Source organism: Paralichthys olivaceus, chromosome 18 (assembly GCF_024713975.1).
Source record: "Paralichthys olivaceus isolate ysfri-2021 chromosome 18, ASM2471397v2, whole genome shotgun sequence".
Classification (NCBI taxonomy): domain Eukaryota; kingdom Metazoa; phylum Chordata; class Actinopteri; order Pleuronectiformes; family Paralichthyidae; genus Paralichthys; species Paralichthys olivaceus.
In genome coordinates, this window is record NC_091110.1 from 4,811,038 (window position 1) to 4,838,334 (window position 27,297).

General features: G+C 42.5%; 4 protein-coding genes across 6 annotated transcripts; 2 read left to right on the forward strand and 2 right to left on the reverse strand.

Annotated features, from left to right (window-relative positions):
* Positions 1-546: 546 nt before the first annotated feature.
* On the forward strand, positions 547-6,505 carry tor1 (torsin family 1). Of its 2 annotated transcripts, none has more exons than XM_020081506.2 (5): positions 547-898; positions 3,171-3,436; positions 3,546-3,721; positions 4,972-5,099; positions 5,184-6,505. In XM_020081506.2, the coding sequence occupies exons 1-5, from the start codon at positions 697-699 to the stop codon at positions 5,426-5,428; spliced, it is 1,017 nt and encodes a 338-aa protein (XP_019937065.2). In that variant the 5' UTR covers positions 547-696; the 3' UTR covers positions 5,429-6,505. The 2 variants fall into 2 exon arrangements, with proteins under 2 accessions (XP_019937065.2, XP_019937067.2); XM_020081508.2 differs by lacking the exon at positions 547-898 and adding an exon at positions 1,008-1,473.
* A 2,117-nt stretch (positions 6,506-8,622) lies between these two features.
* On the reverse strand, positions 8,623-11,671 carry nsa2 (NSA2 ribosome biogenesis homolog (S. cerevisiae)). Its single transcript, XM_020081565.2, has 6 exons — positions 11,496-11,671; positions 10,443-10,630; positions 10,174-10,324; positions 9,869-10,048; positions 9,541-9,733; positions 8,623-8,884 (listed from the first exon to the last, which is right to left on the reverse strand). The coding sequence occupies exons 1-6, from the start codon at positions 11,496-11,498 to the stop codon at positions 8,817-8,819; spliced, it is 783 nt and encodes a 260-aa protein (XP_019937124.1). The 5' UTR covers positions 11,499-11,671; the 3' UTR covers positions 8,623-8,816.
* Positions 11,672-11,863: 192 nt separating this feature from the next.
* On the forward strand, positions 11,864-19,459 carry gfm2 (GTP dependent ribosome recycling factor mitochondrial 2). Its single transcript, XM_020081951.2, has 20 exons — positions 11,864-12,211; positions 12,304-12,367; positions 13,577-13,622; positions 13,698-13,795; positions 13,898-14,023; positions 14,115-14,203; positions 14,317-14,405; positions 14,483-14,543; positions 14,972-15,172; positions 15,269-15,349; positions 15,436-15,584; positions 16,484-16,624; positions 16,722-16,821; positions 16,905-17,091; positions 17,182-17,258; positions 17,345-17,483; positions 18,017-18,202; positions 18,654-18,769; positions 18,860-19,042; positions 19,124-19,459. Exons 1-20 carry the CDS (start codon positions 12,161-12,163, stop codon positions 19,250-19,252), a joined length of 2,313 nt encoding a protein of 770 aa, XP_019937510.2. The 5' UTR covers positions 11,864-12,160; the 3' UTR covers positions 19,253-19,459.
* On the reverse strand, positions 19,454-26,902 carry hexb (hexosaminidase B (beta polypeptide)). Of its 2 annotated transcripts, none has more exons than XM_020081955.2 (14): positions 26,432-26,902; positions 26,182-26,333; positions 25,694-25,759; positions 24,907-24,953; positions 24,696-24,806; positions 24,502-24,603; positions 24,291-24,423; positions 23,953-24,133; positions 23,783-23,869; positions 23,618-23,690; positions 21,020-21,200; positions 20,573-20,663; positions 19,912-20,016; positions 19,454-19,796 (listed from the first exon to the last, which is right to left on the reverse strand). In XM_020081955.2, exons 1-14 carry the CDS (start codon positions 26,785-26,787, stop codon positions 19,733-19,735), a joined length of 1,749 nt encoding a protein of 582 aa, XP_019937514.2. In that variant the 5' UTR covers positions 26,788-26,902; the 3' UTR covers positions 19,454-19,732. The 2 variants fall into 2 exon arrangements, with proteins under 2 accessions (XP_019937514.2, XP_019937515.2); XM_020081956.2 differs by lacking the exon at positions 21,020-21,200 and adding an exon at positions 21,753-21,927.
* Positions 26,903-27,297: the final 395 nt, after the last annotated feature.

Here is a 27,297-nt window from a genome sequence, read left to right on the forward strand (position 1 = left end):
ATATTCCTGCACATTTTTAATTCCTCTGTATATATTGAAATCCTATGCAAATGTTTAATTTCTCTGCAAAAGTTTAATTTTGCTTCAATTGTTTAATTTAATTCAATTTCTTTAATTCCTCTGTACACATTGAAATTTACATTAATCTCAGGCCCATTTCTACGAATGGTTACTGTGTTATAAGTTAACTCTAATGCATAAATCAAGTCTGATGTATGTTCAATGTATGTTACTGCCACACGAGGCTTGAATTTCCTTCGGGATCAATAAAGTATCTATCTATCTATCTATCTGAAAAGGTGTCCATCCCAAATGTGTAATGGCCCCCCCACTCTGGGCAGCCTAGATCCGGGCCTGCTTTGAACCCTGATGTCCTCCATATGTAAACAACCTCTTCCTGTGTCGCTTCTCCTACTTTTAAACATGTTAGCACCTATGGTTAGCACAGTACTCTCTCTTCTCTGATGATTGTTTTTAACGGTGAACTGAAAACTCTAAAAACAGAAGCAGCACCAATAGGAGACGAACTTCGGACCGTGACGTCACAACACCGCGCGTGTTCATGACAACCGGCAGCCCCTCCGCTCACTGCAGGGTTCCCCCAGCTCTGTCTTTGCGACGTGTCTCGCCCGCTGGCCGTCCATTAACAGGGTCAACCCCACGCTTCTGTGGATAAACAGGAGGCGTTTGTGTGAAATGACACCGAAGAGGAGTCAGGCCCTGCTGCTGTGGCTGCTCCTCTGCTCCGGGGCCGGGACCGAGGCCCTAGAGCCCGTCAGCACCACGATCGCGGTCGGCGTGGCTGCGACCCTGACGGCGTTCATCGCCAGCTACAGGAACATTTTCAACTATTTCTACGAGTGCTGCCACCCCGAGTGGATTGTTTTCAACAGGACAGGTAACGGGGGACATCCGGCTAACACACCAACAGCAGCCACATTGGACTCGTCTGTGCTGTTTTGACTCCCTTCAACTGATTTAAGCTAGCGTTTGGTCTGTTAGCCAAGCGGGTTTATGTGCTACATTGTCAGTTAGCTTCCCAGGCGCTGCAGCGGTGTAACGTGTATCACAAAACCACCTGTTGTCTTGTGAATGTGTTTGTTTTGCATCGTTTTCAAACATGTCCGGGTTATGCGTTGAACGGACCCCGTTGTTTTCGTCACTTGTTGATGACGTACGAGGAAGTTCCGCGTTGTAAAGACGCTCGTTGCTCCAGCGCGGGTTAACCGTGGGTTTAATGTCGGTTTTGAACACATAAAGCGACCGATGTGCGGGATTTAGATGTCGAGACGATGAAAGTTGCACGCATATGTTTGTTGCTGCACGTTTTGTCGACAACCTGCCCGCTCGTCAACGCCTTCGATCCGGTCACAACAACAGTGGTGGTCGGTATCGGTGCGACCCTGGGCCGGAAGATCTACAATTATTTCCATGAAAGTTGCGACTCCAAATGGATAGCCTTCAATGCGACAGGTAAACGCGATCAGCTGCGTTACACGTGGCAAAGGGGACAAACGCTGTTGGATCAGTAAATCAATGTACAATTTAAATGATTGCGAAAGTGCCATGGGTTGAGTTTGGTTCAAACCCGAAGCCACACTGGGAAAGAAAGACCTCCAGACTCTGTGCTTCATCATGTTGACTTTTTAAACTCTGCTTTAAATCTGGCAGGTTTACATCGATGTAGAAAAACAGTGTGGGAGAAAGTCTTTAACACCACACACTGCCCTGCACAGTTTATGGGTTCAAAGGACGAATGAAACCAAACACAATCATCATATTGGGTATTTTGAGTCTGTCTCTGCCTTTAGTCAGGTCTTCTGGTCTTCTAGCTGGTGCTTTGGCAAAGATTCCTGCTCAATCATGAAATGTGACCCATACTTTGTCATGTAGCACACAGCAGCGACGTACTAATACACAGCAGCAGCAGCCTGCCTGAGGATCTGACAGCAGTGAAAAGTTTTTATATGTTTTAATGTAAATTTAGAACCTCCCTCTAATGCCTTGGCTTTTAATGAGACTATTTTACTGCCTTAATGTTATAATTTAATCATATTCTTGCTTAAAGAAAGACTGCACACTTCAAAAAGAGTTTGATGATACATCGACTAGGAATGGAGAGAATGATGCAACTTTTATTCATGTTCCTCATCCTGCCTGTTCTTGCTTTATGTAACTGGTGAGTGGGCACGATCTCCTGTGAGACATGTGAAACTGAATGATAGTGGCCAACTCAATTGTCAGAATCAGATCCAGAAACTAAAAGTGTAATGCTGAACTGTAGATCAGTTAAAAAAGACTTAGAAGTCTTTAAAAAACAGCTTTTATGTCCAATTTTCATGCAGATGGACACAGAGCCCAAGGGAATTAATCGTCATGTGTGGCTCCAGAGGACGCTGTTGCAGTAAAAGTTACATGGCGTTTCATTTTTGTATATGAGTCTTGTGGTTCATATTTATCTTGTCCGTCACCTCCGAGGCACTTAGACCTGGTTATAACATCTCTTTTGAATGATCGGAATCACAAGCGGACAGCTCTAACCTCAAATATCAACAGACCCACAACACATTGAGGACACATTTGTGATCTGATCACTCAGACCATATCTAGGGGGGGTCTGAGATGCGTATGGCCAAGGGAGCAACATATATCTACTCAGCTGACATCATCTGACTCACTACAGTTTCAATGAACACTTCTCAATGTCTCACATCCACAGAATTACATGTGGCCAACTGGCTCTCATTACAACATTTACACTAACGGCAAATGGGTAAAATCTTATTTCATTGCAAAGCTGCACGTATTGACCCACTCAGCTCCTCCTGGCTCCTCTTTCTCCATCTCTCGCTCGTCCTGACACACAAACATGGACAACACATCTATAAATTGCTAAAACTTGCATATTTGCATATCGAGCACTGAGATCTGGAGACATTTTAATACCAGGTGTTAACAGATGAACTTAACGCTGTCCACTTGTGATTGGATCTCTCAGAATGGATTTTGAGGTGTGAACAGGGCCTTCAATACACAAGACTGAGTTCTTATATATGAGTGTTTCCATTGTTGAAGCTGTGAGCTCATAACTAACAGGATGAAGACTAAATAATCTGAGAAAGGTGTTTGCAGACACTCACCCTGTTGACCCTCTGCTGTGTACCCTCTAGCTCTTGAGGCTGACCTGAACAGAAAACTGTTTGGACAGCACATCGCGTCACGCATCATCCTGAAAGCCGTGAATGGATTCATGAACAACGACAACCCGAAGAAGCCCCTGGTGCTTTCTCTGCACGGGTGGACCGGCACAGGGAAGAACTTTATCAGCAAGCTGATTGCTAATAACATTTACAAGGAGGGAACGAAGAGCAGCTTTTTTCATTTATTCGCATCCACGTATCACTTCCCACATTCAAGTCAATATCTTCACTACAAGGTATGTGTACAAAGAAGCTGAAACCGTTCACTGTCAGTTGAAACACAGCGACATTGGATTTTTTTCAGCCTCTCTATGTTAACTGAAACTTACTGCTGTTTCTCCTCAGTCCCAGTTACAGCAGTGGATCAAAGGGAATGTCTCCAACTGTGAACGCTCCATGTTCGTCTTTGACGAGATGGACAAGATGCATCCTGGCTTGATTGACGGCATTAAGCCGTACCTGGACTACTACGACAAGCTGGATGGAGTTTCATATCGGAAAGCAATCTTCATCTTCCTCAGGTGAGAGGCTAAAATTATTTTTTTCCCCAAACTAGTGCAGTGACCATTCTAAAACTGCCTGGTTAGCAGTTTTCTTGTCCTGTGTTAAAGCTCTGGAGCTACTTCAGAATAATTTCCCGTCATTAGTGAGTTCTCCTCAAACACTTCTACAATAAACTGTCACTTTTTGTTGTTTGTGTGCTGGATGTTGTGTGCAGAGCTTTTTAGAAACAGTCTAGGATGCAGAGTGAATTTAGACATTTGTGTTCATCTTAAATGAAGATTTTCTAGTCAATGTTTTTCAGAAAATGAAACTGAATTTACTTTATTGCTGTCCATGTGTATGGTTTGCAATGACTGGTGTTCTTTTTCACACATTACTTGTCAGCTATGTCAGAGGACAAACGCAATCTTCAAACCCACGTTCACAGCTTTTTAAAACAAAAGCTCTGTAAGTCAGCTTGATATAAGGCGTTATAGCAACAGAATGAAAGTTGTGGTTTTGCTTTGATGACAACTTGCGAAAGAGGAAGTGATTCAACAAATGTTGCAGCCATGACGGAGATCAGTACCCTTGAACGTCTGTGTCGGGCTGGTATGGTAAAATCCCAAATAATCACATCATTAAAATGATTTGTGGTTGGACCCAGTTGTTGGACCCACGTACAATACTCATGCCCAGTGTGAAGCTGATACATGAGCAGTTCTAGAGATATGTGTTCCACAGATGCTTGTGGAATTAGTAGGTAGAAGACCCCCCTTGAAGACGGCGTGAACATTTCCAGTCTCTCCTCGAAGGTGTTCATAGAGTTGTACCTAGTAATTCACTTGAGAAGTGACAGTTGTGTGTAGGACTGGGCAATATGACCAAACTCTCATTTCCAGAAAGAGGTCATTTCATATAAAGATAAAGATAAATATCCTTATTCGTACCTTTTCTCGATCGTGAGAGATACTTAAGGTGTAAGGTGCAGTGACAGCCATTATCTCCTTCCAGCTTCCTGTTGTTTTTTTGCTCATGTGGCAAAAGCCTGGTAGCATCTGAGACTGACTGTCCTTTTGTGGTTCTCATCTGTAGAGACTCTGTAATGATTGACGTGATTCTTGCATACGTGGTGAAAGAGTTAAGTTGTGGATCAATCTGGACCATCGTTTGTTAAATACAGTTCTTTGGTCTGTGTCACACTCTTAATTGTGTTTTCATCATACAAATTTCCTACCTGCTAAAAAAAACCAAAAAACTTTCTGCTCATTTTTGATCTTCCTCACAGCAACGCCGGGTCCGACAAAATCGACCAAACAGCTTTAGATTTCTGGAAAGCAGGACAAAACCGAGAGGAGATCGAGCTGAAAGACCTGGAATCCTTGCTCTCCTTATCAGTGTTCAACAACCACCAAAGTGAGTAGAAATGACATGAAATGTGCTTTCATTATATTTTTTCAAAGTCTAGACTTGATTAAAAAAACATCAATCTCCCTCTAGGTGGCTTTTACCGTACAAGTTTGATTGACAAGAACCTGGTGGACTTCTTCGTCCCCTTGCTGCCTCTGGAGTACCAGCACGTCGTCCAGTGCACTATGGCCGAGATGAGAGCCAGAGGAATGCAGCCGGACCAGAGTTTGGCAGACAAGGTGGCCAAAGATTTACTCTATTTCCCTAAATCTGAAAGGGTCTTCGCTGTGACAGGCTGCAAGACGATAGAAAGCAAGCTGGACTACTACTTGTAACGTCACCATGAGATGGACGCTGCGTTCAAACTCTGCACTTTTTAAATGAAAACCGCTCTCGGCCAAATGACTAAAGAGAGGGAGTCAAGAAATCTGGAGAGGTCTTCTTCAGAGGTTTCTGTGTGAGCCCGTATCAGCAGCACTTCAATGCTACATCTCGCTTACACTGAATGAAGGGGTTTAATGAAAGCACACAGTGCCAGCTGAATGAAGAAGACAATAAGATGAGACAGCCATCCTTTGTAACTGGTGAAGGGGGTTGATTGTTTTTTTTATGTCACACACCAGTGGGTTTTAAAGAGGGCATCGTTTTGCTGAGTGTCTTAAAGGTGTCCTGAAACTATGTCACGCCACTTTTGGCATTCATTTTTAATGTGTAATCTATATACATGGTTTACTGGATAACACTTGCCTTAATTCTTACTGTCATGATTTTCGTAGTATCTGCTGTCCTTTTATAAACGTCCACGAGTTCATTACCCGTTGGACTGACACTCTCACTGTTCATTTGAAGAACTATGTGATGCAGCAAACTGCAATTGTTGTGTACATAGTTAAATCTTGAAATATCTAGGTGTAAATCTACTAGGGATGAGGATCCAGAGAATCTTTCTACACCAGGTCTGGAGCAGTGCATGAACTCAGGATAGTATAACACAAAAAAAAAATCTACCAAAAAATATTTTTATCATTTAAAAAAAAAAATGCAGATGATTCACAACACAGAATTAAAATGCTACTGTACATGATTGATTGTCCTTTCAATTTTAAAAGAAGTAAAGATTGTGCCCTAGTTTACCTAAATGTTTTTTTTTTTAATCAAATCACAAAACCTTTCTGTATTGCAGTTTCTTTTCATTGAGGAAGAAGTGTTTTCAGACACAGCCCTGCCTAAACAATGTGAAACTTTTTCTTCTGTTGGTTTTTCAAAATCTGCAATGAGACCATAAGAAACACCAGTAAAAAAAATATGACTGTAGGAAGTCTGTAGGCGTGGATGCAAAGCCGACGTCTGCAAGCGTCTTTTTAGTTTGACACCACCTGAAAAACAAATCGCAAATAAAAAATGAAACTTAATTTGTGTCATTGTTTCTGATTCGTACATTGAGACTGCTGGACAAGAGGCTGACGATTAAACAAGAGCCTTCGTCTTTAATGGGTCAGTCGTAGAAAGTGGCTCACAAATTTCAGAGGATGCCAACAGAACCCTCCATCTGTTTTCTACATTTACATTTTCACACCCAGTTCCTCCTCATTCAACCATGACACAGTCCTGAGGGATGTTTACTCATTTAAGTGGGTTCATTTATTAAATCTGCTATGTCCTACCACCAACCTTGTTAAGATATTTAGTTATTCTCACCGTGGCCATTTGTCTAAGTCCCTGATTTACACCATGCAGGCTGTTGTAAGATCCGTTGATTAACATACATGTGTTTGACATGAGGCCTTTTCCCTGAATTTCAGACAGGTGGCAGCTGGGTGGTACCAACACCAGAGACAAGGGGATCTGTATCTGTAAATCATTAGGAATACATGTAGTAAAATCATGACTAATGTCTCAAACACCATTTACGTCTATCACCAGTCCTGTAGAACCTAGTGCATCCAGCCTAAAACTTAAAATGTGAGACATACTGTATCAACTATCATTTGTCAAATCTATAAAGTTCATGCTGACAGACTCTGAAGAAAATCTTTGTCTATGTTCACTTGGTTTTAAGTGATGCACTGTGTACATCCTGTGATTCTGAGGGAAGTGAAACTGCCATAGACTGATGTTAAATAACCAGCCCTCCACTCTGACAGTAACTGTGCGTCTCCTATAAAGCAGCAAAGCTTTTTATTTTACACAATCAAATCATTGAGTTGTCCTCCGGCAGACGGAACTGCAAACTCACGTGGGAGTTATCTAAGAATCGAACAGCTCTCTGAAATCCACAGTGCAAAGTGCAACTTCAGAGAAAGCAGCATTTGTGGTATCGTGTGGCGGATGCAGCTAGAGGGCGCAGTGGTCTTATGGCAGTGGAGGGTGGGGTTGCAGTATTTCACCTTCATACTTTACATGGAGCTGAAGTACAGAGTGCAAAGAGCACGTTTGCAGTAAAAGAAGGTCTTGATACAATGAAACCATGAGTGTGAAGCAGTGAGGTCATTTTAATATGAAGAGAAAAAGCATAAAATAAGAAAAATAAGTTCTGTTCCCATGTTTAGTCACGAATCCACAGGTTAGTGCTCTGGTAAAGCTGTAGTCTGGATTGTCATATAAATGATCTACAGGCGGATATGTGGTGCTGTCCACATGTCCGTGCTGCTTCCTGCGCTTTTCCCCTGTGAAACAATTAGGTCCCTCGCAAACACTGACAAAGGAAGAGGAGGAAGCAGCAGCCTGTGAGGTTTTCAGCCTCTCTTGAATCACATAAATGTTGAGCACGTTCATCATCGCAAACTCATTTGTAGTTTTAAAGCCAGGCTATGGCCAGCAAATAACAGGGAGTCATATTTCAGCAGAGGGGAAGAATGTGATTAAACACAAAATGTTCAATGAACTTCATGTTAACTGCAGCAACATTTCAAATATACCTGTCATGTCTCAGTAACGTGCTGTGAATCGGTCCATCAAAACCCTGTTTACCTACTGCCAAGTGTAACGTACCGTACGTCTGCTCACATGTTACTTGGGACATTAGGCAGTTTTAAATATAAGGACCCTCTTACCTCAACTGGAACACAATAATCTGCAGGGTTGAGTTTGTTTGTGGCAGCTTTACCCTCGTTCTGATATTTCACTTTTCAGCTTTGTTGAAAATAAGGCTTTGCTCTGTTGCTGTGAAGAATTATTTTCTTCTGATTGCATTAATTACAGCTGAATCCCAGTTCACTTTGTTAATCATCCTGTGTTTTTCACAGTAAGCCCTGGTTGTCATGAGTCTGTGGCTCGGAAGTTAGAATGAAGTCAGTCCACATGCTATCTATGATTTCTCCTGACAGCTGCACCATGAGCTAAATGACAGACTGACAGACAAAGCACTAGATACAGAGGCGCTGTGTTAATGGGTGAATGTCAACTGTACTGTGAAGTGCAGGGTCTGTTTTAGTGTTTTCAGTGATAAAAAAATGAATCAATGGTTATATTATTGCATTAAATATTAACAAAGAGCAAAGACGGCGAAAAAGGCAAAAAGAAACAAATCATCTGTCGTCATTAACTTTATTTATATCAAATGCAACACAGATATTAACTCCTTTTCTTTTCCTCTGAGCGTCCAAAAACTGATTTGCATCCACGATCTTCCTGATGGTCCGTTCATGTGAAGCTCCTGACTTGTTGCGTCTTTGTGTTCTTTGTGTAAATGTGAGTCACCAGGCACAGTCTGGTTAGAGAGTCTTATACCAGCAAAACTGCATTAATGCAGCCGTCGTTTTCTGGGTTATTCGTCACCTGGGCATATTTACCTGGGAAGAGAGGACATTTATTTACAAAAGTGTCACATTAAACATTAAGTATCACATTTTAAAGGATCAATTATCCTGGAAGCGGCTCTCACGTCCATCTTCACATAACCCTGCAGAAATCCAGCCAAGGACGTAAACATTACCAGGATATACAGTATTGTACAATAGTTCTACACATTGTAGCTGTTTAGATCCCTATGCATCGTGCAGATATCAATATCAGTTACTCTGCAGTCCAAACATACAGGAAGAGTCAAAGACAACTATTTGAAGCAACTAGAAGAACAATGAGTCTAGCAACAGACGGTGTGGCCCCCACAGAGCCCTGAACTCCACATCATGGAGTCAGTCTGGGATCACATGAGGAGACAGTGAGACTGGTTTCAGTGAGACCCAAGTTCACAGAAGTAGTCAAGGCTTTTTTTTAAATAATGAATTAACTCAAACCATTTTAGAAAGTATTTTCACTTCATAGAATTATTTCACACGTTCCTCATTATTTTTGCACAGCACTACATGCTGCTGACTTAAACAGGCTGTTTTATTAGTCTGGATTTATTGTTTATGAGGTTCCAGTTATTCCCAAATGTGGGAATAAACAGATTACTGCAGTGTTACTCACAGGTTTATGGATTCACATTGACTTGAGCACTTACCCCAGATAACTTTTCCACCTTGTGTAACCAGCCCCAGCTCACTGACATTGACCTCTATGACTGTTCCTTTTGTGATAACTCCCAGGGAGGTGTAGAGGGGTGAGGAGGGGTTCTTCTTCACTCCGAGGATGGGGAGACAGAACGTGGCCTTCAGCTCCGGATGTGTGACATGAGCCTTCTTAAAACGCAAACCCTGATGTGGACAAAGAAATCATTTAGACACCTCAGTTGAAACAGAAATGCACATCTGAACTTTAACATTGATAATGAATGGCAATTAAGAATTCAAAAGAAAACATTTGAACTCGAGCTATGATAAATATCTTACCATGGGTCTGATGAAACGCTCGTATTTTGGAGGTTTGCGAGTGAAGCCATCGCCGACAAAGCAAACTTTTGTGACCATTCTCTTCCAGGCTTTCTTTTGTCTCTTTCCAGTTTTGATGACTTTCAGCACTTCTGTCTCGCCCTGGGCGCGTACTTTTGGCAGAGGCACCTCCCATTTGCCCTGAACAAAACATTACACAAAACTAGATGATTATGTTTTGCAACAAAAGCAGAAAATATTCACTGTGGATTTCTACCAGAAAACCACCAAAACAAGTGGGGAGACTGACAATAGTGGACACTTACAGCCTTCTCTTTCCTCTTCTGTTTGATCATGTTGGACAGAACCTTAGCGCGGGACTGTCCCTCTCTGTCCAAAAGGTAGGCTGGCACTGCTCCCTCTGGCGTCTTATCATCGTTCTTCTGTTTAGTCCTCCTCTGTTCATGCATTTTGATGCTGCCAAAGACACAAGTCATTATTGTTCAACTGTTGAGTTCTAATGAGCTGATTCTCTAAAACCAACAAGAGAAGCCAGCTCTGTTAAAGACAAACCCAGCGTCTCCCCTGTACTCACGTCTTCTTCATCTGGATCTTCTCTGAGTGTCTCTGTTTGTGGTACAGTTTGGCCTTCAATCCAATCAACTTTCTGGCTTTGTGCGACCGCTCGTGCGCCTCACGGCTCTCCTTCTTCCTCTTCTTTTCATGGTGGTCCAGGCGGTAGCCATGCCGCTTGCGGTGCAACTCGATGTGCTCGTTCTGTGGCTATAAAAGACAATACAAACATACAATTTAATTCAATCTCGAAATGAATTATAATAATTTTTTTTTTAAATCTAGTTTCCAGTTCCAAATACAAATCACTACATATTTAAAAAGCTTTAATCAGCTGTCTCATGAACATGAGTCAAGTTGTGTTTGCAGATGTAACATATTTAACCTGGAGAAAGAATTTAACTGATCTTTCATATGAGTCATGGCTTTCACAAAAAAGGAAAATAAGACATTAGCAAATATGAACAAACACAAAAAAATAAGTGAAAAAAATATATTGGAACAATATGTTCTGGTGTAACTCAGGAAGCAGTAAGATATCTAATTTGTTTAAATGATGGCTCAATCGTTTTGCCTGTAAAGACAGTGACGTTGTCTGGAGCTGAATGGTAATTTGATCAATGATACTGATGATAATAATAATAATCAGCAGCTTGTGTGACATTGGATTGATTGTAACAGTCACAGCAAAGTGAGTGAGATGGTTGCACATAATACAACAATAAAGAAAACAATGTTTAACTGCAGCCAAAATCAACCAGTTCATCTTTTTACTGGTGTATTGATGTGATGCACGTTTACCAACAACACGTTCCACAACAAATCAGCTGTTCTACCGAGAACACTTGTGGAAACTTTGACCAAACCCGAGCTTTGGTGCTCACACGCCGGGTTATCACAACCGCATCTGTCCGTGGCGACAAATCTCTCCCTCATAAACATGAAATACACAGAAACACGTTCCTCGGCACGAAGCGCCCCCCCTGCCACATGTCAGCCGAAGCTAATGCTAACACAGCATGCTAACCGCGCGATAAAGGTCAAAGAATGGAGCATTACGCGGCTGCTCTCCTACCATTGTGTCGCGGAGGGGTCGAGTGTTACAGTGGAGGGGTCGCGGGTGGTCGCAGTCGACACGGACGCAGGTTGTTCGGTGTTTTCTTTCTTTGGCTCGGGTTCTTTAGGTGTTGTTTTCCCCGGAGCCCAAACTTAAAGGAAGTACGTCACTCTGACGCAGCGCCCTGTCCGCAGATTTAACAGGGACGGCTGATCCTGACACAAGTCTACTGTAAGAGGGAATTCTATTTTAATCAATTACAATATATATATTAAGTCAATGATTAGTGTTATTTTGACATATTGATATTAAATAATTTAGAAGTTGCCAATATGGACGAAACCCGCTTTTGTTTTCGTTCCCGGAACTCTATACGCCCACACCTCAGTTCCTACGGATATATTTTGGAGCTGGACCTTATGAAAGCGTGACTTTCTTGACAGATTTAAAGATGTCTCTGTTTTGAAGGACATATTCATGTCTTTTTAAATAGTTCGGTCTTTAATATATCCAGGACGGTTCTGCTGGATATAACCACCCACTCTTCCTGCCTCCTGCTGTTTAATGTTCACCGTGTTACCACCACACAACATTTCTCCGTTATATGATTTGCTAATGCTCCTCCACCATGGCTCCCCCGAGGCTTTGTTTCATCCCGAGGAAGAAGCTTGGAAGAGACGCAGATGTTAAATATGTGTGATAGGACGTTTCGCACATTCAGCAGGATGATGTTGGTGAGACGAGGATCTGACCGTAACATGTGCTGTCAGTGTCCCGTTGCATCAAAATCACGTTGTCTTCCTAACAGGCTCGCTGTCTTTCACAGGGGAGATGTTTTATGAGATGCAGGGTGAGTCGTCAAGTGAGGAGACACTACAGCTTCCTTCCGGGTATGTTGTCTTTATCATCAGATCCACTGACTGTTTTTTAATTAGCTGGTCAATTGGTTGTTTAAGCTGCAGGAAACTAGTTGATCCAATTTCTGGTAAACAGTTATTGCATTCATTTGTCAAGATAACATTTCTGTTCCTGTAAATCTTTTCATTTTGTTGACCGAATAATTTCAGCACCTCTAGGTGCATTTAGTTGCTGAGGTTTTTGATCATATCACATGATCTTCATCAGCACATGGGTTTGACCCGTAGCTATGGAAGGGTAGATGTTAATTTTTCCATTGTTAACAGAGCATTTACAGGAGGTTGATAATCGCTGACTAAGAGAACATCAGGTAAATTCCTGATAATAGTTCAATACGACAGGTTTTTGGGAAAGCTCTCTTGCTCAAGGTCCGATGCTTGGTCCTGTGTGGTATGAAGACAACTTGGCGTCACAGGAGCGGAGGCTACGTGAGGGAATGTGGTAGTGGAGCATGTTTGTGAGGCAGGAAGGAGCCTGGTTGTGCGGGGCTTTGAGGCTGAGGAGGAGGATTCTGAAAGGGATACACTGAGGGACCTGGAGTCAGTGGAGATTCTTAAGGACTGGGGGGATATGGTCACAGGAGTGGGTGTGGGTGAGCAACAGAGTTGTGGATGGACGGAAGTTTATTGAGGACTTTGGAAGATGCACCACAAAGAATTCTAGTGCAACAGTCGATTCTGGATGTGATGAAGGCATGAATCAGGGTTTCAGCAGCAGAGAATTTGAGTGATGACATAGTCCGGACTATGTATGAAAAAGGCAGTCCTGGTTTAAGGATAAACATGGTGTTCGAAAGTGAGGTTATTGTGCAGAGAGGCTTCATGGTGGCAGATGTGCTGGGAGGGAGACAAGGGAATTGTCAAGTTGAGGATCCATCTTTTGATATATTTGTGTCTATGATAATTGTGTAAATTTGTTCATGCAATCTTATGATATGAGTGAGAGCTCCAGAGATGCTTCAAAATGCAAATCTGCAGTTTGAAACTGAATGTATCCTCTTTAGGTTGTTGTTTTGACCAACACAAGAGCTCATGCATTAGTCATTATTTTTCGATCAATCATTAAACCTTTGCCTTAATGATTATACTTTTAACATAATAGAAAACATAGTCAGTAGTAGAAACACATACACAGCATCTCTGATTCAGTCAGATGATCATCTTTGTACTTCGTGTTCATAGATGACGTCAAATCACTGCGGGCTGTTGTCAACCCCGATGTATCCAAGTAAGTATCTGCATTCAGTTGTTTGAAATGCTCTTTAGATTTCGCTCCATGTCAACCTGTGTGCCGTATTTGCAGGATCCGAAACATTGGCATCATGGCCCACATCGACGCAGGAAAGACGACAACCACAGAGAGGATGCTTTATTATTCTGGCTACACACGGGCCCTGGGAGGTTCGCAGGAGAATCAGAGTTTAACATTGATAATTCTTCATAACCAATGGCCTGCCTGTTTCCTTCTGTCTCTCTGTTCATTTCTGTCCCCGTTGCTTTTAGACGTAGACGATGGCGACACAGTCACAGATTTTATGGCTCAAGAGAGGGAGCGTGGCATCACCATACAGTCGGCAGCAGTCACGTTTGATTGGAGAAGTCATAGAATAAACCTTATAGACACCCCAGGTAGATTAATATTATATGAAAGCATCCTTTGAGGATTAAAAATATCCCAGTGGGAATGAAAACAAACAAGACACATTTTGTGTGATTTCAGGACATGTTGACTTCACTCTTGAGGTGGAGCGGGCGCTTCGTGTTCTTGATGGGGCCGTTGCAGTATTCGATGCTTCTGCCGGTGTTGAGGTTAGCCTCTTGTCAAACATCTTCCCTTTTCTTTTAAAAACAAACAAACTTATGTCTTAAAATCAGCTGCACGCTGAAGACTGTTTCTTCTGTGTCCCTGAAAACGCAAACAGGCTCAGACTCTGACTGTGTGGAGACAAGCAGAGAAGCACCACATTCCCTGTGTTTGTTTCCTGAATAAGATGGATAAACCTGCCGCCAAGTGAGTGACTCAGCACATCAGCCACATACTACTTGTTTTTGAAAGTTTAACCGAAAACTGTAATTTTCTTCTCTCAGCCTGAGTTTTTCCATGGAGAGCATAAGACAGAAGCTGAAAGCCAACCCAGTCCTCCTGCAGGTAGGCCTTTAGAAAAACTAGGCAAAAATGTGAAGCATCATTTGTGCGAAACAGACGCTGTATGTGCCGTATATTTGACAATGCTAACGATGCTTATTTTTTATGTTGTAATAATGTCATTTCATAATGACTTCATCATAATGTTATGTATACCACCATGATGATGGGTAATTGGTTAATCTTAATCTTAATCATGTGTTTAATGTTATTGGCTCCAAAATGTAATGTAAACTATATGATGTCAATTTCTGACCTAATGATGTCATTCCAACCATATAATCACTGTGTCATTCTTTGCGACTTCCTCATGACACCACATCAAATGAGATCATATAAGCCTTAGAGATTTTGGTTTTTTAGACCATCATTTTTGACCAACCAGCTCCAAACAGGCGTAAGCAATAACAAGAAGTTCTCTTGTCTTGTAGATCCCTGTTGGCAGCGGCAGGAACTTCATGGGTGTGGTTGACCTGTTGACCAACCAGAAGCTGATCTGGAAGCTAAAATCTATAGGAGAAAAATCTATAGGAGATGATGGACGAATGTTTGAAAGCAAACCTCTCGACCATTCTGATGAGCCAGAACTCCTGCAGGAGGTCAAGGAGGCCAGGGCAGCTTTAATTGAACAGGTACAAATCATCAATATCATCTTCAGCATTCACGATACAACTTCTGGAAGAAGAAATATACAAACATTAGTTTTGTATTTTGGATCTCTTTCCCAGGTTGCTGATTTGGATGATGAGTTTGCTGAACTGTTGCTAACTGATTTTAGTGACAGTTTTGATGCAGTTCCTTCAATCAAAGTAAGTAATGAATAATTCTATTTTGTAAGCCTGTAAAGCAGCACCGTTGCTTGTGAAAACAGTAAACAGTTTTAATGTGTCTCCAGCTACAAGAGGCTGTGCGGCGGGTGACTCTGGCTCGTAAAGGCGTCCCAGTTCTCTGTGGGAGCTCTTTGAGGAACAAGGGTGTTCAACCTCTTTTAGATGCCATCGTTGCCTACCTGCCTGCCCCCAGTGAACGGCACCACGACCTGGTGTGAGTAACCACCTGAGACCAGAACTGTCACAACACAGAGTAAAAGAAACATTCCAGCATCAAATCAAAATCAAATTGCAGTTTATTTTGTACAGATCATATTTACAAATCACAATTTTCCTCAAAGGGTTTAACTATCTGTACAAGATGCAACATCCTCTTGACTATTGACTAGGGTGAGAAAACACTACCTACGCCCCCGACCCCTTTAACAGTGGGGGAAAATGCAGGGACCCCAGAGAGAGTCACATGTGAGGGATCTGTCTCCCAAGACCGAGTGCAATAGATGACGTGTGTAACATAAATGGAGAGGTGTATCAATGTTTCAAGTATTTATACAAAACAAAATGTCTGACAGAGATGAAGGGAGCAATGAAAAATGGAATCAAAATCCACAATCAGCTGCCACCATGATCATGATCCATGATGTGGCTGCAGCAGTGATCTAGGATCTGCAACGATAAAGCACAAGGACTCTGGGGAGGAAGTGAAGTCATTAGTAACATGTATTTATGAGACATTAATGTGATGAAGAGGGAGAGGAGGGAAGAGAAGCTCCATGTGTCCAATCCAAGGACAAGAAATGGAAAGAAAAGAAGGAAAAGAAAAATACATGCATCAAAGAAACAAGGTTTCATTTGCACTCATGTGTAAATGTAAATGATGCCTGTAAATTGTATTTTTTAGTGGGGATGAATATGTGAATACTTCGAGCATGAAATCTTCTGTAGTGGTGTGTGTGAATAATCACAATTAATGTTAAATGGATAAAAGATACATTTAAAAAAACAACTTTACCTTCAGTAAATGTAACATGGAAGTTTGAAAATATCTTTCTATAAACATTTGGCCATTTTTGTCTCTATGGTAACTGTTCAAAATTCATCGTCATCCCACAGGCGGTGGTACAAAGATGACCTATGTGCTCTGGCCTTCAAGGTTCTCCATGACAAGCAGCGTGGTCCTCTGGTGTTTCTCAGGATTTACTCTGGTACTCTGAAATCCCAGACCGCCGTCCACAACATCAACAGGAACAGCATGTGCGTCGCCTACAGTAAAGCAACCTGGACTGACCGACAAATCAGTTTTGACCCATATGATGTGTTAAAAAACATTTTTGTATCACGTTGTCTGCAGCGAGAGGATGAGCAGGCTGCTTGTGCCGTTTGCTGATCAACATGTAGAGATCCCCTCGATGACGGCGGGAAACATTGCACTAACTGTAGGACTGAAGCAGGTAGAACGTCGTATACCATGTTCGTTCTCTGCTCAATTAAAGATTTTCCTCAGGTTATTTACGTTTTCCTGCTTTCACTCAAGACAGTCACAGGGGACACCATCGTCTCATCCAAGGCTTCAGCAGCAGCTGCAGCCCGCAGAGCCCACAATGAGAGTAGCACTGGGAAGAAGCATGGGGACCATGCGACCGTGGTGCTTTCAGGAGTGGAGGTCCCTGATCCTGTCTTCTTCTGCACTATTGAACCACCCACCATGGCCAAACAGGCTGGTCAGTGATAGTTTGGTTGCACATGCACAAGCTGTTTACCACGGCATCCTTGCAGCCACTCACACATTTGTGTTTTATTTCTCCTGAAAGATCTTGAGAATGCACTGAACAACCTCCAGAGAGAAGACCCCAGTCTTAAAGTGAGGGTAGACCCTGATTCTGGCCAGGTATGACCATCACTGGACTACCCAGGACGTTCTTTAGTAAGTGCATCTGCCACAATGACTCAACTTTATGTCCTTCACTGTCTCAGACTGTTTTGTGTGGGATGGGAGAGCTGCACATCGAGATCATCCATGATCGAATCAGAAGAGAGTATGGCATTGAAACTCACCTTGGGCCACTACAGGTGGCATACAGAGAGACTGTTCTCCATGAGGCCTCGACTACAGGTACAGCAAATATTTCTTAAGCATTATGCCTAGTTCACACAACGTGTTTAACCTGTTTAGCTATGTGTGAAATCTTCCAAGGTGCAGTTCGAGAGGCTCGCCTCCCGCGACTAGATTGACAGTTGACACATATCACACCCTTCCACCAAGTTTATCGTGGTGATCCATCCTGAAGGTTTTGCTTAATCCTAACAGAGATGAAAACATAACGTCCTAGGGAGATGAGAATGTCTGTACATTATGACAGTAATTATCAAATACTATGTTTTTTTTTTATTGCATTGTTAAAGTTGAGAGTTATTATCATGCCTTGCTATGTCTATACTACTGAGATGTGGTGTCCACCAAAGTGTTTCACCTCTTCTCCAGCTTGATGAGTCATTCTGTAGCAGGATGAAACGCCTGTCAGTTGCGTCGTATGAACTTACAGCGACTTCAAGACAACATTTCATGTAGTGTGAACTTGGCACTAGGTGGTTCTTGTCGACTAGATGCTGTGGCTGTATTGATTTTCCTCACCGCTGATGATGTAGATACACTGGACCGGACAGTTGGCGAGAGAAGACATGTCGTGACAGTGGAGCTGGCTGTCGGGCCGGCGGACGCGTCCTCTACAACTGCTTCATGTGACTTAGCATTCACAAAGGAGGTCGAGGAGAAACTATCACAGGAACTGAAAGATGCAGTGGAGAATGGAGTGCACAGCTCATATCTTCAAGGTAACACTGACTCAACTCATTTCTTGTTTTTATTAAAAAGGCCCCGGAAACCATGCTGAAAACTCTGTTTCAATTTAAATGTATTCCTTTCACATAAAATATTAATGGCTAATTAAACAACATAGTTAAATTCAGAAAAAATTAAATCCCAAACTCTGATTTTCTTTCAGAGGGCTATATGCGTGTTCAACTTTTGACAGACCTGAGACAATTTACACAGTACAGTGACTTTAAACAGCCACACGAAGCAGTCATCCAACACATTTAATCACCAGAACTGTTTAAACTTGGGCAAAATATTGTGTTGATCGCTCATAGTAAGAAGCCGAGTAAGAATCATTTTTCATTGCCTGTAAATGAGGAGGGTGAGTAAACATCGCACTGATCTGACAGCAGTAGTCACTGTGTTTGAGACTCGCTGATTGTTTCTTATGTGTGCTTACACCTCCAGGTCCATTGCTAGGTTATCCTTTACAGGGTGTAACTACGCTGATCCAGAACGTCAACATGGAACCAGGAACTTCTCCAGCCATGGTGTCTGCCTGCGTGTCCCGCTGCATGCTTAAGGTAAAGCATTACAGGCTCACATGTCACATGAATATAAACTAGAAGGATTGTCAATAGATGAGCTAAAGTTGTGCGTGTGTGTGGCTGCAGGCCCTGAGGCTTGCAGGAGGTCAGGTCCTGGAGCCAGTCATGTCCCTGGAGATGACAGTCAAGGAGGAGCACCTCAGCTCCGTGCTGGGTGACTTAGCCCAAAGACGTGGCACCGTCAGCGACATCCAGAGTCGTCACGACAACAAGCTGCTGCTAGCGACCGTGCCCTTGGCAGAAATGATGGTGAGATCAGATCTGACGCAAACATTTCGTCGGAAGGTTTTCGATGTCGTTTATCTTAAATTTTGTTGTTTCCTTCTGAAGGGCTACTCCACCATCCTGAGAACAATAACATCCGGCAACGCCACTTTCTCTCTGGCGCTGGACACTTACGAGACCATGAACCCTCAGGACCAGAACATCCTTCTCAAAAGAATGTCTGGTCTGTTGTGATTCATGTTAGCAACTCAAATAGATCAGGAACAGGACCAACTGGCTTCTGAGAAAGAGGAACAACTGCTGCCCAAACAGGCTTTTCCAGGTCATATCTGAGTAAAATATAATTATAGTGTGAATAAGTATGTGTAAAGTAAATCTGCAACCAATTACTTCATATCCTGTTTTTTTTTTTTAAATAAAACAACAGACTAGCACTTAAAATCTCAAAATTTTATTCACAATCAATTATACAATCATTCATTAAAAAAACCAAAGAATGTAGTTACTGATCCAGTTGTTTGATAATATTAGATGTTGATCGAGAGCTCTGTAAAGCAGATTGGAAAGGCAATGTGTCTCAATGTTTCGATGTCATCTCTCCACAAAAACATGTTCTGTATTTTCTGTATATCAGTTTTCAATTCAGGCATGATTGCGTTTGGATTTGATTCATTTTTCCCTTTTCCGTCCCCGTGGCCAGCTGTTCACCTCCCGTCAGATACCTCTGTACTCACGGCGACAGTAGCTGGAAAACAACGGCTCAGCTGGGATCCCGCGCCTGATGGAAAAAGAAAGAGGGTGTTTTTAAGCATGGTTCTCAGATTCTGATTTAGCATTTGGAGATCGGAGACTGATTTAGATACAAATGTTTAAAAGAGACTGTAGATACTTACTCCACCATCCTACAGCGGTGCATGGACAGTCTGTTGTAGGCATCGTTGATGTCTGTCACATTCTTGGCGCTCCACAGCCGCTCTGCCACTGCACTGGCACGAGGCCTGGGGGTTATAGACAAGAAAAGAAAAAGACATGAGAGATGTCAGTCAGACATGTGATGTGAGGGTTCAAAGTACATTAATTCTCCCGTAAGAGCTAATTAAAGGTTCTATACACACACAATATTCACACCAACTAGATGTGGCAATAGCTCTCGTGCACTGTAAACTAACATACGAACGTTTACCTGGACCGGCTACCAAACCAAAGACCAGAAAAGCTCTTATGATTACAACAGTTTCCAAACCTTTCAGCAACAGGACCTTCGATCACAGAGCATAGGGATTTGAGCACATCAGTGTTGCGTGTGATGCTGTGAATAGATCTTTTGTCTTTAATTTATTTATGTATAAAATCCACCATTTCTATTTGTTTGGCTTGTTATAACGTGTCAATCGATCAAGGTCTCCCAACCCTGGTTTTGGACCCACAGAGGGGAGTAGTGACTTAATTCTCTGCTCAGGGCACCATATCTCCACTGTTAATGATTGTTGGCTGCTGTAGGTATATATAAAATCTCACATTTATAATATTTGAAAGGAAGCACATGAGCCATACCAGAGTCTGGGTGTCAGGTTGGTGGCGTCCACATATTCACCCCACAAACAAGCTTCTCCACCCATCACAAGTTTCTTCTGCGCCTCGGTTCCTGTTTTAAAAATGTAATATTTGATGAGATCAGGCAGCAGGGAAACAAAACTCCACTGGACTAGAAAGAAAAAGAAATACCATGTTTAGTTTAACTGAATTACAATTGTGTGGTGATTTATTGGCATGCTTTTTTTTCAACAGGCTTACACGTATTTGCACAAGAGTGACAACTCTAAGATAATTCAGATCTGTCTCGAGTTAAACAGTAACAGAGCAATTAAACAATCGTATGACTGAGGCAAACTTCAAAATCCCTCGTGTAAATACTACAAGCAGCAATGTTGCAACGCCAAATGTCCTGGCAAAATAGATCGGGCGAATAAATCTTGCAGAACAGATCATGCATACACAAACCCTTGAAATCCTGCGGGTCAGCCTTGTAAGCGGCCAGCCAGTCCTGTCCGTAGGAGATACGGTTCAGGTACCAGGGAGTAGACAGCAGGGTCTGGTACCCTGATGAAGTAACATGTGCCATCTCATCCTGGTATTGCTGCTGGGTCCCTTTCCAAACGTGGATTTGTGTGTCTGGTTTCAGCTACACAGCACACACACATAAATACATACATACATATATTAGTATTGGCGAGATAAAGAGTAATTGGGAAGGGAGGAAGCACAAGGACGAAGATTCCAAGTCTTCTATTGAGAGTCCACTTGTTTGTCGTTTGTGCTTTTACTTCTGCTTGTTCATTATGAATCAATTTGCAGAGCACGCTCTGCTTGATGACACCTAGAGGAAGAATCTGGAAAAAGGTTGCGTCCAGCTCTTGTCTTGTTCTGTTTATATGAAGGACCAATCCCGACTTATTTTTTGCCTAATACAGTCAATGATTGGCTTTAGTGTATTGGACTATTGTTTGAAATGCACCTGGCTTGGGCCGCCACTGTGGTGAACTACCTCGGCCCTTGAACGGAACACAATCTGAAACCAACAACCACACTGCCGGTCTTTCTCTGACTGTCTAACCTTGTCCCACCTGTGCAACATTGTAAGCCTGTTGAATTATATCGAGATTTTTGCCTCCACAAACCAAGATCATTTACATGTTCGATTTGACACGACACATTTACAAAAATGAAAACTGACCGTTGAAGTTGAGTGGCTCAGCCTTGTAGTATCTCTGCCAGTCCTGTCCGTAGCTAATATAATCTAAGTACCATGGGGCGGAGAGGATGGTATGGTATCCTGCTGCTGTTGACTTGCTCATCTCCTCTTCAGACGCACGGTTCATCCACACATGTACTACTGTATCTGGCCTTAGCTGGAATTGTTACAGGCCAAACTACTGTTTTTAGGTTAAATACTACAAGAGTTGTTAGAACTGGTTAAAAGGTTAAAAACAATAGTTCAACATTTTGGGAAATATGTTCACGCTACTAGCCTTTCTATTTTATGCAGCTGTTCACATTATCTTTCAAAATGTGGCCAGTATCAGACTCCAAAGTGGACTGGTCATGGCCCTGATGTGACCCGCATGCACAGAAGAACAAAACAACCCAGGAGGAGAAAATGTCGGTCAGAAAAATAGAGGCGTGATGTGAGCATTTGAGGTTTTATTTTGAAGTTATTGTACAGTGGAAGCAGGCAAATGCGGCAGCAGGTGAGGGAGTAGGAGAAGAATGAACAGGAGGAAAGCTGAAAGTTGAATTATGGCTTTTCTGCCTGCTTCAGCACAGAGTTGTGTGTGGGATGTCAATGGCTTCAATGAAGCAAATTTCTGTCAGCGCCTCTCCACAAGACCCGCCCACTGCCTTTCGATCGCACATAATTATCGCTGAACTACGATATGGGGCATGGCTGTTCAGATTTTTTTCAAAGAAATCTGATCTGTATTTGATATGGAACCACATATGAAAGTGGCCTAAATCTGATTTGAAAGGATCAGCTAACGTGATTTGTGCCGTTCGCACTGTCAATCAGACCTGTTGCCTTGTTCCATTGTACCTCGCGGCTCAGCCCTCGGAATGATGTCAGACCCAAAAAACAGTTGCACAGGATCAATTTTAAGGGTAGCCAGCAAGTTGTAGTTAGAAAAAAACATAACACATTGTGTGTGTGTGTCAATGCGGAGAGGGAGAGAAGACAGATGTAAGAGAGAAAGAGCAAGAAGAACCAGTTTAGAAGGGGACGCATTGTCAACACCACATAGTTTAAACTCCAAGACAGCCTCTGTCATTGCAGGGGACTCCTTAGTGAGTAACTTACAGAAGGTTAATTTAAATCTGCTGTGGTTTATTCTGATTAATTAACATTGTGTAAATACTTTTGCATTAATTCAATCTTTAATTTTCTCACAAAAATATTTTGTGGTGTCAAACTCATGTTTCATACTATGTAATTCATTAAAACTATATTTATATGTATACTTGAGTAGCTTTTGTCATTTGGATAATGAGTTAATTGTACCTTTGAACAGAGTCTCATTTATTAGCCTTAGCTCATTTCTTTTAAGGCTGCTGACTTTGCTTCATTTCAGTGTTCAGTCACAAGAGTGGTTGATCTTTGTATCGAACTTTCAGTAAAAAAGAAAACCGTTTCCCAAAATGTCAAACTATTCTGACAGAGGATAAAAAAACAAAACACAACCACCCCACAAAATGTTTCAATACTTTTTCAAATCTGTGCCCATACATCTCAGCTGTATTCCAATTCAAGGGACACATTCTGCTTTTGAAGACTGATTGCTCGACATCAGCATGACTACGATGTCTCCTTTATACGTGGCTGACAAACCCATTCCCCGGAAACTAAGTGTCCCACAGTTGAACCCTTCTCAGGCCAACCTATTCCAGGGTTAATAGTAGCCTGTTACAGACCAGACATGACAAATTTTGATTCTGCATTTTCCTCGAAGGTGCCTTTGTAGGACTTCAGGAAGCAGCCCCTGAATTGGGACACAGCTCTGGTTTTATTACATGGACATACTCATTGACATAGAAACTACACTTTACCTTAACGCCATTGTCGAAGACCTCCTGCCAGATTGTGTAGCCCTTTTTGGTTCCTGCGACGATATCTAGGAGTCTGTCAAATAAAACAAGGGAAAAAAGTAATAGGGAATAAGGAATAAAACCTGGAGCACAAGCAGCATACTAGTGTACGAATGAGAAACACACTTTTGGATGTAGAATGATTCCAGTTTTCTGTAGTCATCTCCGAAGCCTTGCTGATCCATGAACTTCTTAATGTCTGGGTTTGACTTCCTGCAGGGCAAAGCACAAACACCAACCAGCATTAACGGCTGTTTGGTCTCAAATGTGGAGACGTCTCCAATAGTGTTTCTCACCAGCAGCTGAAGTCCACCTCATCACCCCCGAGGTGAATGTGGGCATCGGGGAACACGGAGCTTATCTCTCCGAAGAACTGCTTCATGAAGTCATACGTAGTGTTCAGGATGGGGTTTACCGGTCCGAAGGTTCCAGAGGGTTTGTCGCCAGAGTAACAGGGTGTGAGCAGATCGGCTTGGCCTAACAGGAATGATGTAGACTGAATTCATTTCTCTATCTTTTATTGTCTCAAATACACCATTGTTTAATGCTTCCAGGTATTTTTTTAAAGCAGAAATTACAAAAAAAGGGGGGCTGACTCCAATAATTTCCTTCATGTAATACTTGCAAAACTCACCTTTGCCCCATGACTGTGTGTGTCCTGGGGTATCAAACTCCGGGATGACACGAATGCCTCTCATGCGGGCAAACTCAATCACCATCTTCACATCAGCAGGTGTATACACATGAGTGTATGGGTGGTAAGCTCCCTGTGAACAGTTCAGTGAATAAGCTTCTTATTCAGAGTGTCCTACTATTGACGTAAATCAATAATTAGTCCCACTGACCTTCTCGCTCAGTTGTGGGAATGTCTGGCTCATGTAAGGGAAGGCTTGTTCATCCACAATGTGCCAGTGGAAGACATTAAATTTGTTCATCGCCATTACTTCCTGTGTGAATGAACACAGAAAAGGCGCGTTGATGTATTTACATAATATATAAAATGAGGAAACAAGAAAATACGCAGCTCTCACCGACTCACCAGATTAACCAAGATGACGTTGACGGGCAGGAAATGCCGAGAGCTGTCGAGCAAGATTCCTCTGTGTGCAAATCTGGGGAAGTCACTGACTGTTGTGGCATTGATGCTTTTCTGAAAACAAAAATGGAGATAAACCCAGGCTCATGTACATACAGCCCAGCTGAGTTTGAATGTTGAATGCAAGTTGGATTGAAGCGATATTGTCACTTACGGCTCCATATTCATCTTCATACATCAACTGGCTGAAAGTTTCCAGACCTTAAAAAACACATGAGAAACGCAGTCATTTTATTTTTTTAAGCAGCAAGTTTGCACCACGTTGTTGCAAAACACGTTATGCCACAGAGTCTGTGTTTTATTGACACACCAGCATATTATCATTATCATGGAGGCTATGTTTTTGTATCTGTCTGTCTATTAGTTTGCCGGATCATGCAAAAACTAATAGTTGGAAGACAGTCAATTGATAGATGAGTCAGGAAAGAACACATTCACTTTTAGGTGTGGATCCAGATTAGGGGGCCAATCCACTGGACTGATATTTATGTGTAGAATTTGTTGCAGATCCAATTAAATTCGAGATTTAGTGAATTGTTGTATGATTGCATTGTTATCATGAATACTTTTGTCCTTGATAGTAATGTGGTAAAAGTCCCATATTGGGACCTCGGTCGCACAAAATGAGTTTTGTTTTAATCGTACCATAAATTAATTAGGTTGTGTTCTTGATGAGGGATACATGAGAAGATCAATACCACTCGGTTTTTTACATAAAATATGATACAATGGATTAAACTTAAAAAATACTAGGTGATAGTATCTGAGCTTTTGTGGTGCAGGTAAGCAGGTTTTATTACAGATTCTCAGGCTTTATGATTTATCAAGCCGAAAACTTTCTAGCTGTGGGTCCAATTTCCTGATGAATCAAGAAGGAAAACAACTGTCTGATGTAAAAGTTTGCTGTGTAATGGTTAAATAACAAAAAGAAGAGATCATACCGTGCAGGGCTCCCCAGACCTTTGGTGCTTTCAGGACAGCAAAGGGCTGATCCACAGTCAGCTCATCTGTGGACACGACACAGTTTTACATTGCATGCATATATTTATTCTGGTCAAAGCTCGGCAGGGTCTGAAGGGGGGCTTTAAACGTCCGTCCTAGATTTACCGTGACAATTCTTGTATCTGCTGTCCAGGTTATCTCTAGATCTACTGGCGAATGGCATATACCCTTTCTCTGGTTGTAAGATGTAGTTAGACGAATCGAATAGATGCTCTGATGAGTTATTTGTTTTCTTTGTTTTTTTTAAATTAGATTTTGGGGTCTCACTCATGATGAATCCTCAGGAGGCTCACCAGAAAGTCGACAGTCTGATCCCAGTCTGCACTTCAGCAGCTTTAGAGATAAGTGTTCAGGAAAAACTTCAGGAAAACACTTCCCACCATTGTTATGAGATATGAGATTCAACGAGGAAGAGAGTGAGACTCACATGACTCATCCGATGTGACACTGGGGTAACCGTCACAGTCAGAGTCAGGTGATGTGATCCACACCTGCAGCTCTGTCAGCTCGGAGCTGCCTGGCTTCCTGCCTTTGCCCTGCCCCTGACTCTTAAAGCTGCCAAACAAGTACTCGTAGTACCTGTGGAGAAAAGGCACAGAGGTGAGAGACGTCCATCAACATCTGGAAACGTTTTCTCCTGTGAACCCAGCCTGCACATGACACATCCAGCCCCTCACCTCCTGTAGGCATCCTGCAGGACGCTGCAGCTCGGGCCGGCGGACGAACCTTTGGCGTCGACAAATCTGAAGCTAGAGCCGATCAGCTTGAATGGAACCTCCGAGATCTGCACTTTCTGCGGCAGAGGCCACAGGGAGCCGTACTTCGAAGGCTCGAAGACGGGCTGTTCCTCCGTCAGGACGACGTCGTCCTGGAGCGCTGAGCAAACCCCGAGGAGCAGCGTGAGAGCGGCGACGCTCAGAGACGCGAACATGTCGATGGACAGCGGCGGAATCACGAGACGAGATACCGCAGCAACATTTTGCCTGAGCGGGGCAGGGCGGGACTTAAAGCGGAAGTCAGTTGTGCAAAACATTTAAAGGTGAAGTGTGTAAAATTACAACCCACTCACTTCCCCCTCCCTTCCTGAGCGAGAGGGAGCTACGGTGGCCCTCGTGCGTCAAAACGCCAGGATAGCGCACCTCCTGTTTCCTCTCCAGTGATGAGGAGTCTGAAGATCGATCCATTTATTAATGTTACCTGTGTATTTCCTGTGTTTCCAAACAGTAGATGAATGGAGAGAACACGTTACCACGCTGTGTTAGTACTTTAATACTGAGGTTAGGAAGCTGAATGCTACCGTGGGCTAATGTTAGCAAACAGACTCACATAGTCTGATAACAGAGAGACAGTGTTTTCCATCGACAGCACCCATTACTGATTCAAAAACAAACAGTGAAGAAAGTTTCTGCTTCTTATTATGGCTCCACACTGACGGCTCTAGTTATATTATTTGTTGATCGTCCTATGGATCCATGAGCTTACTAACAGCACTGTATTTAAAATGGAAAATGAAAAGGATCCGTACTTCTAAATAGGCTTTGTG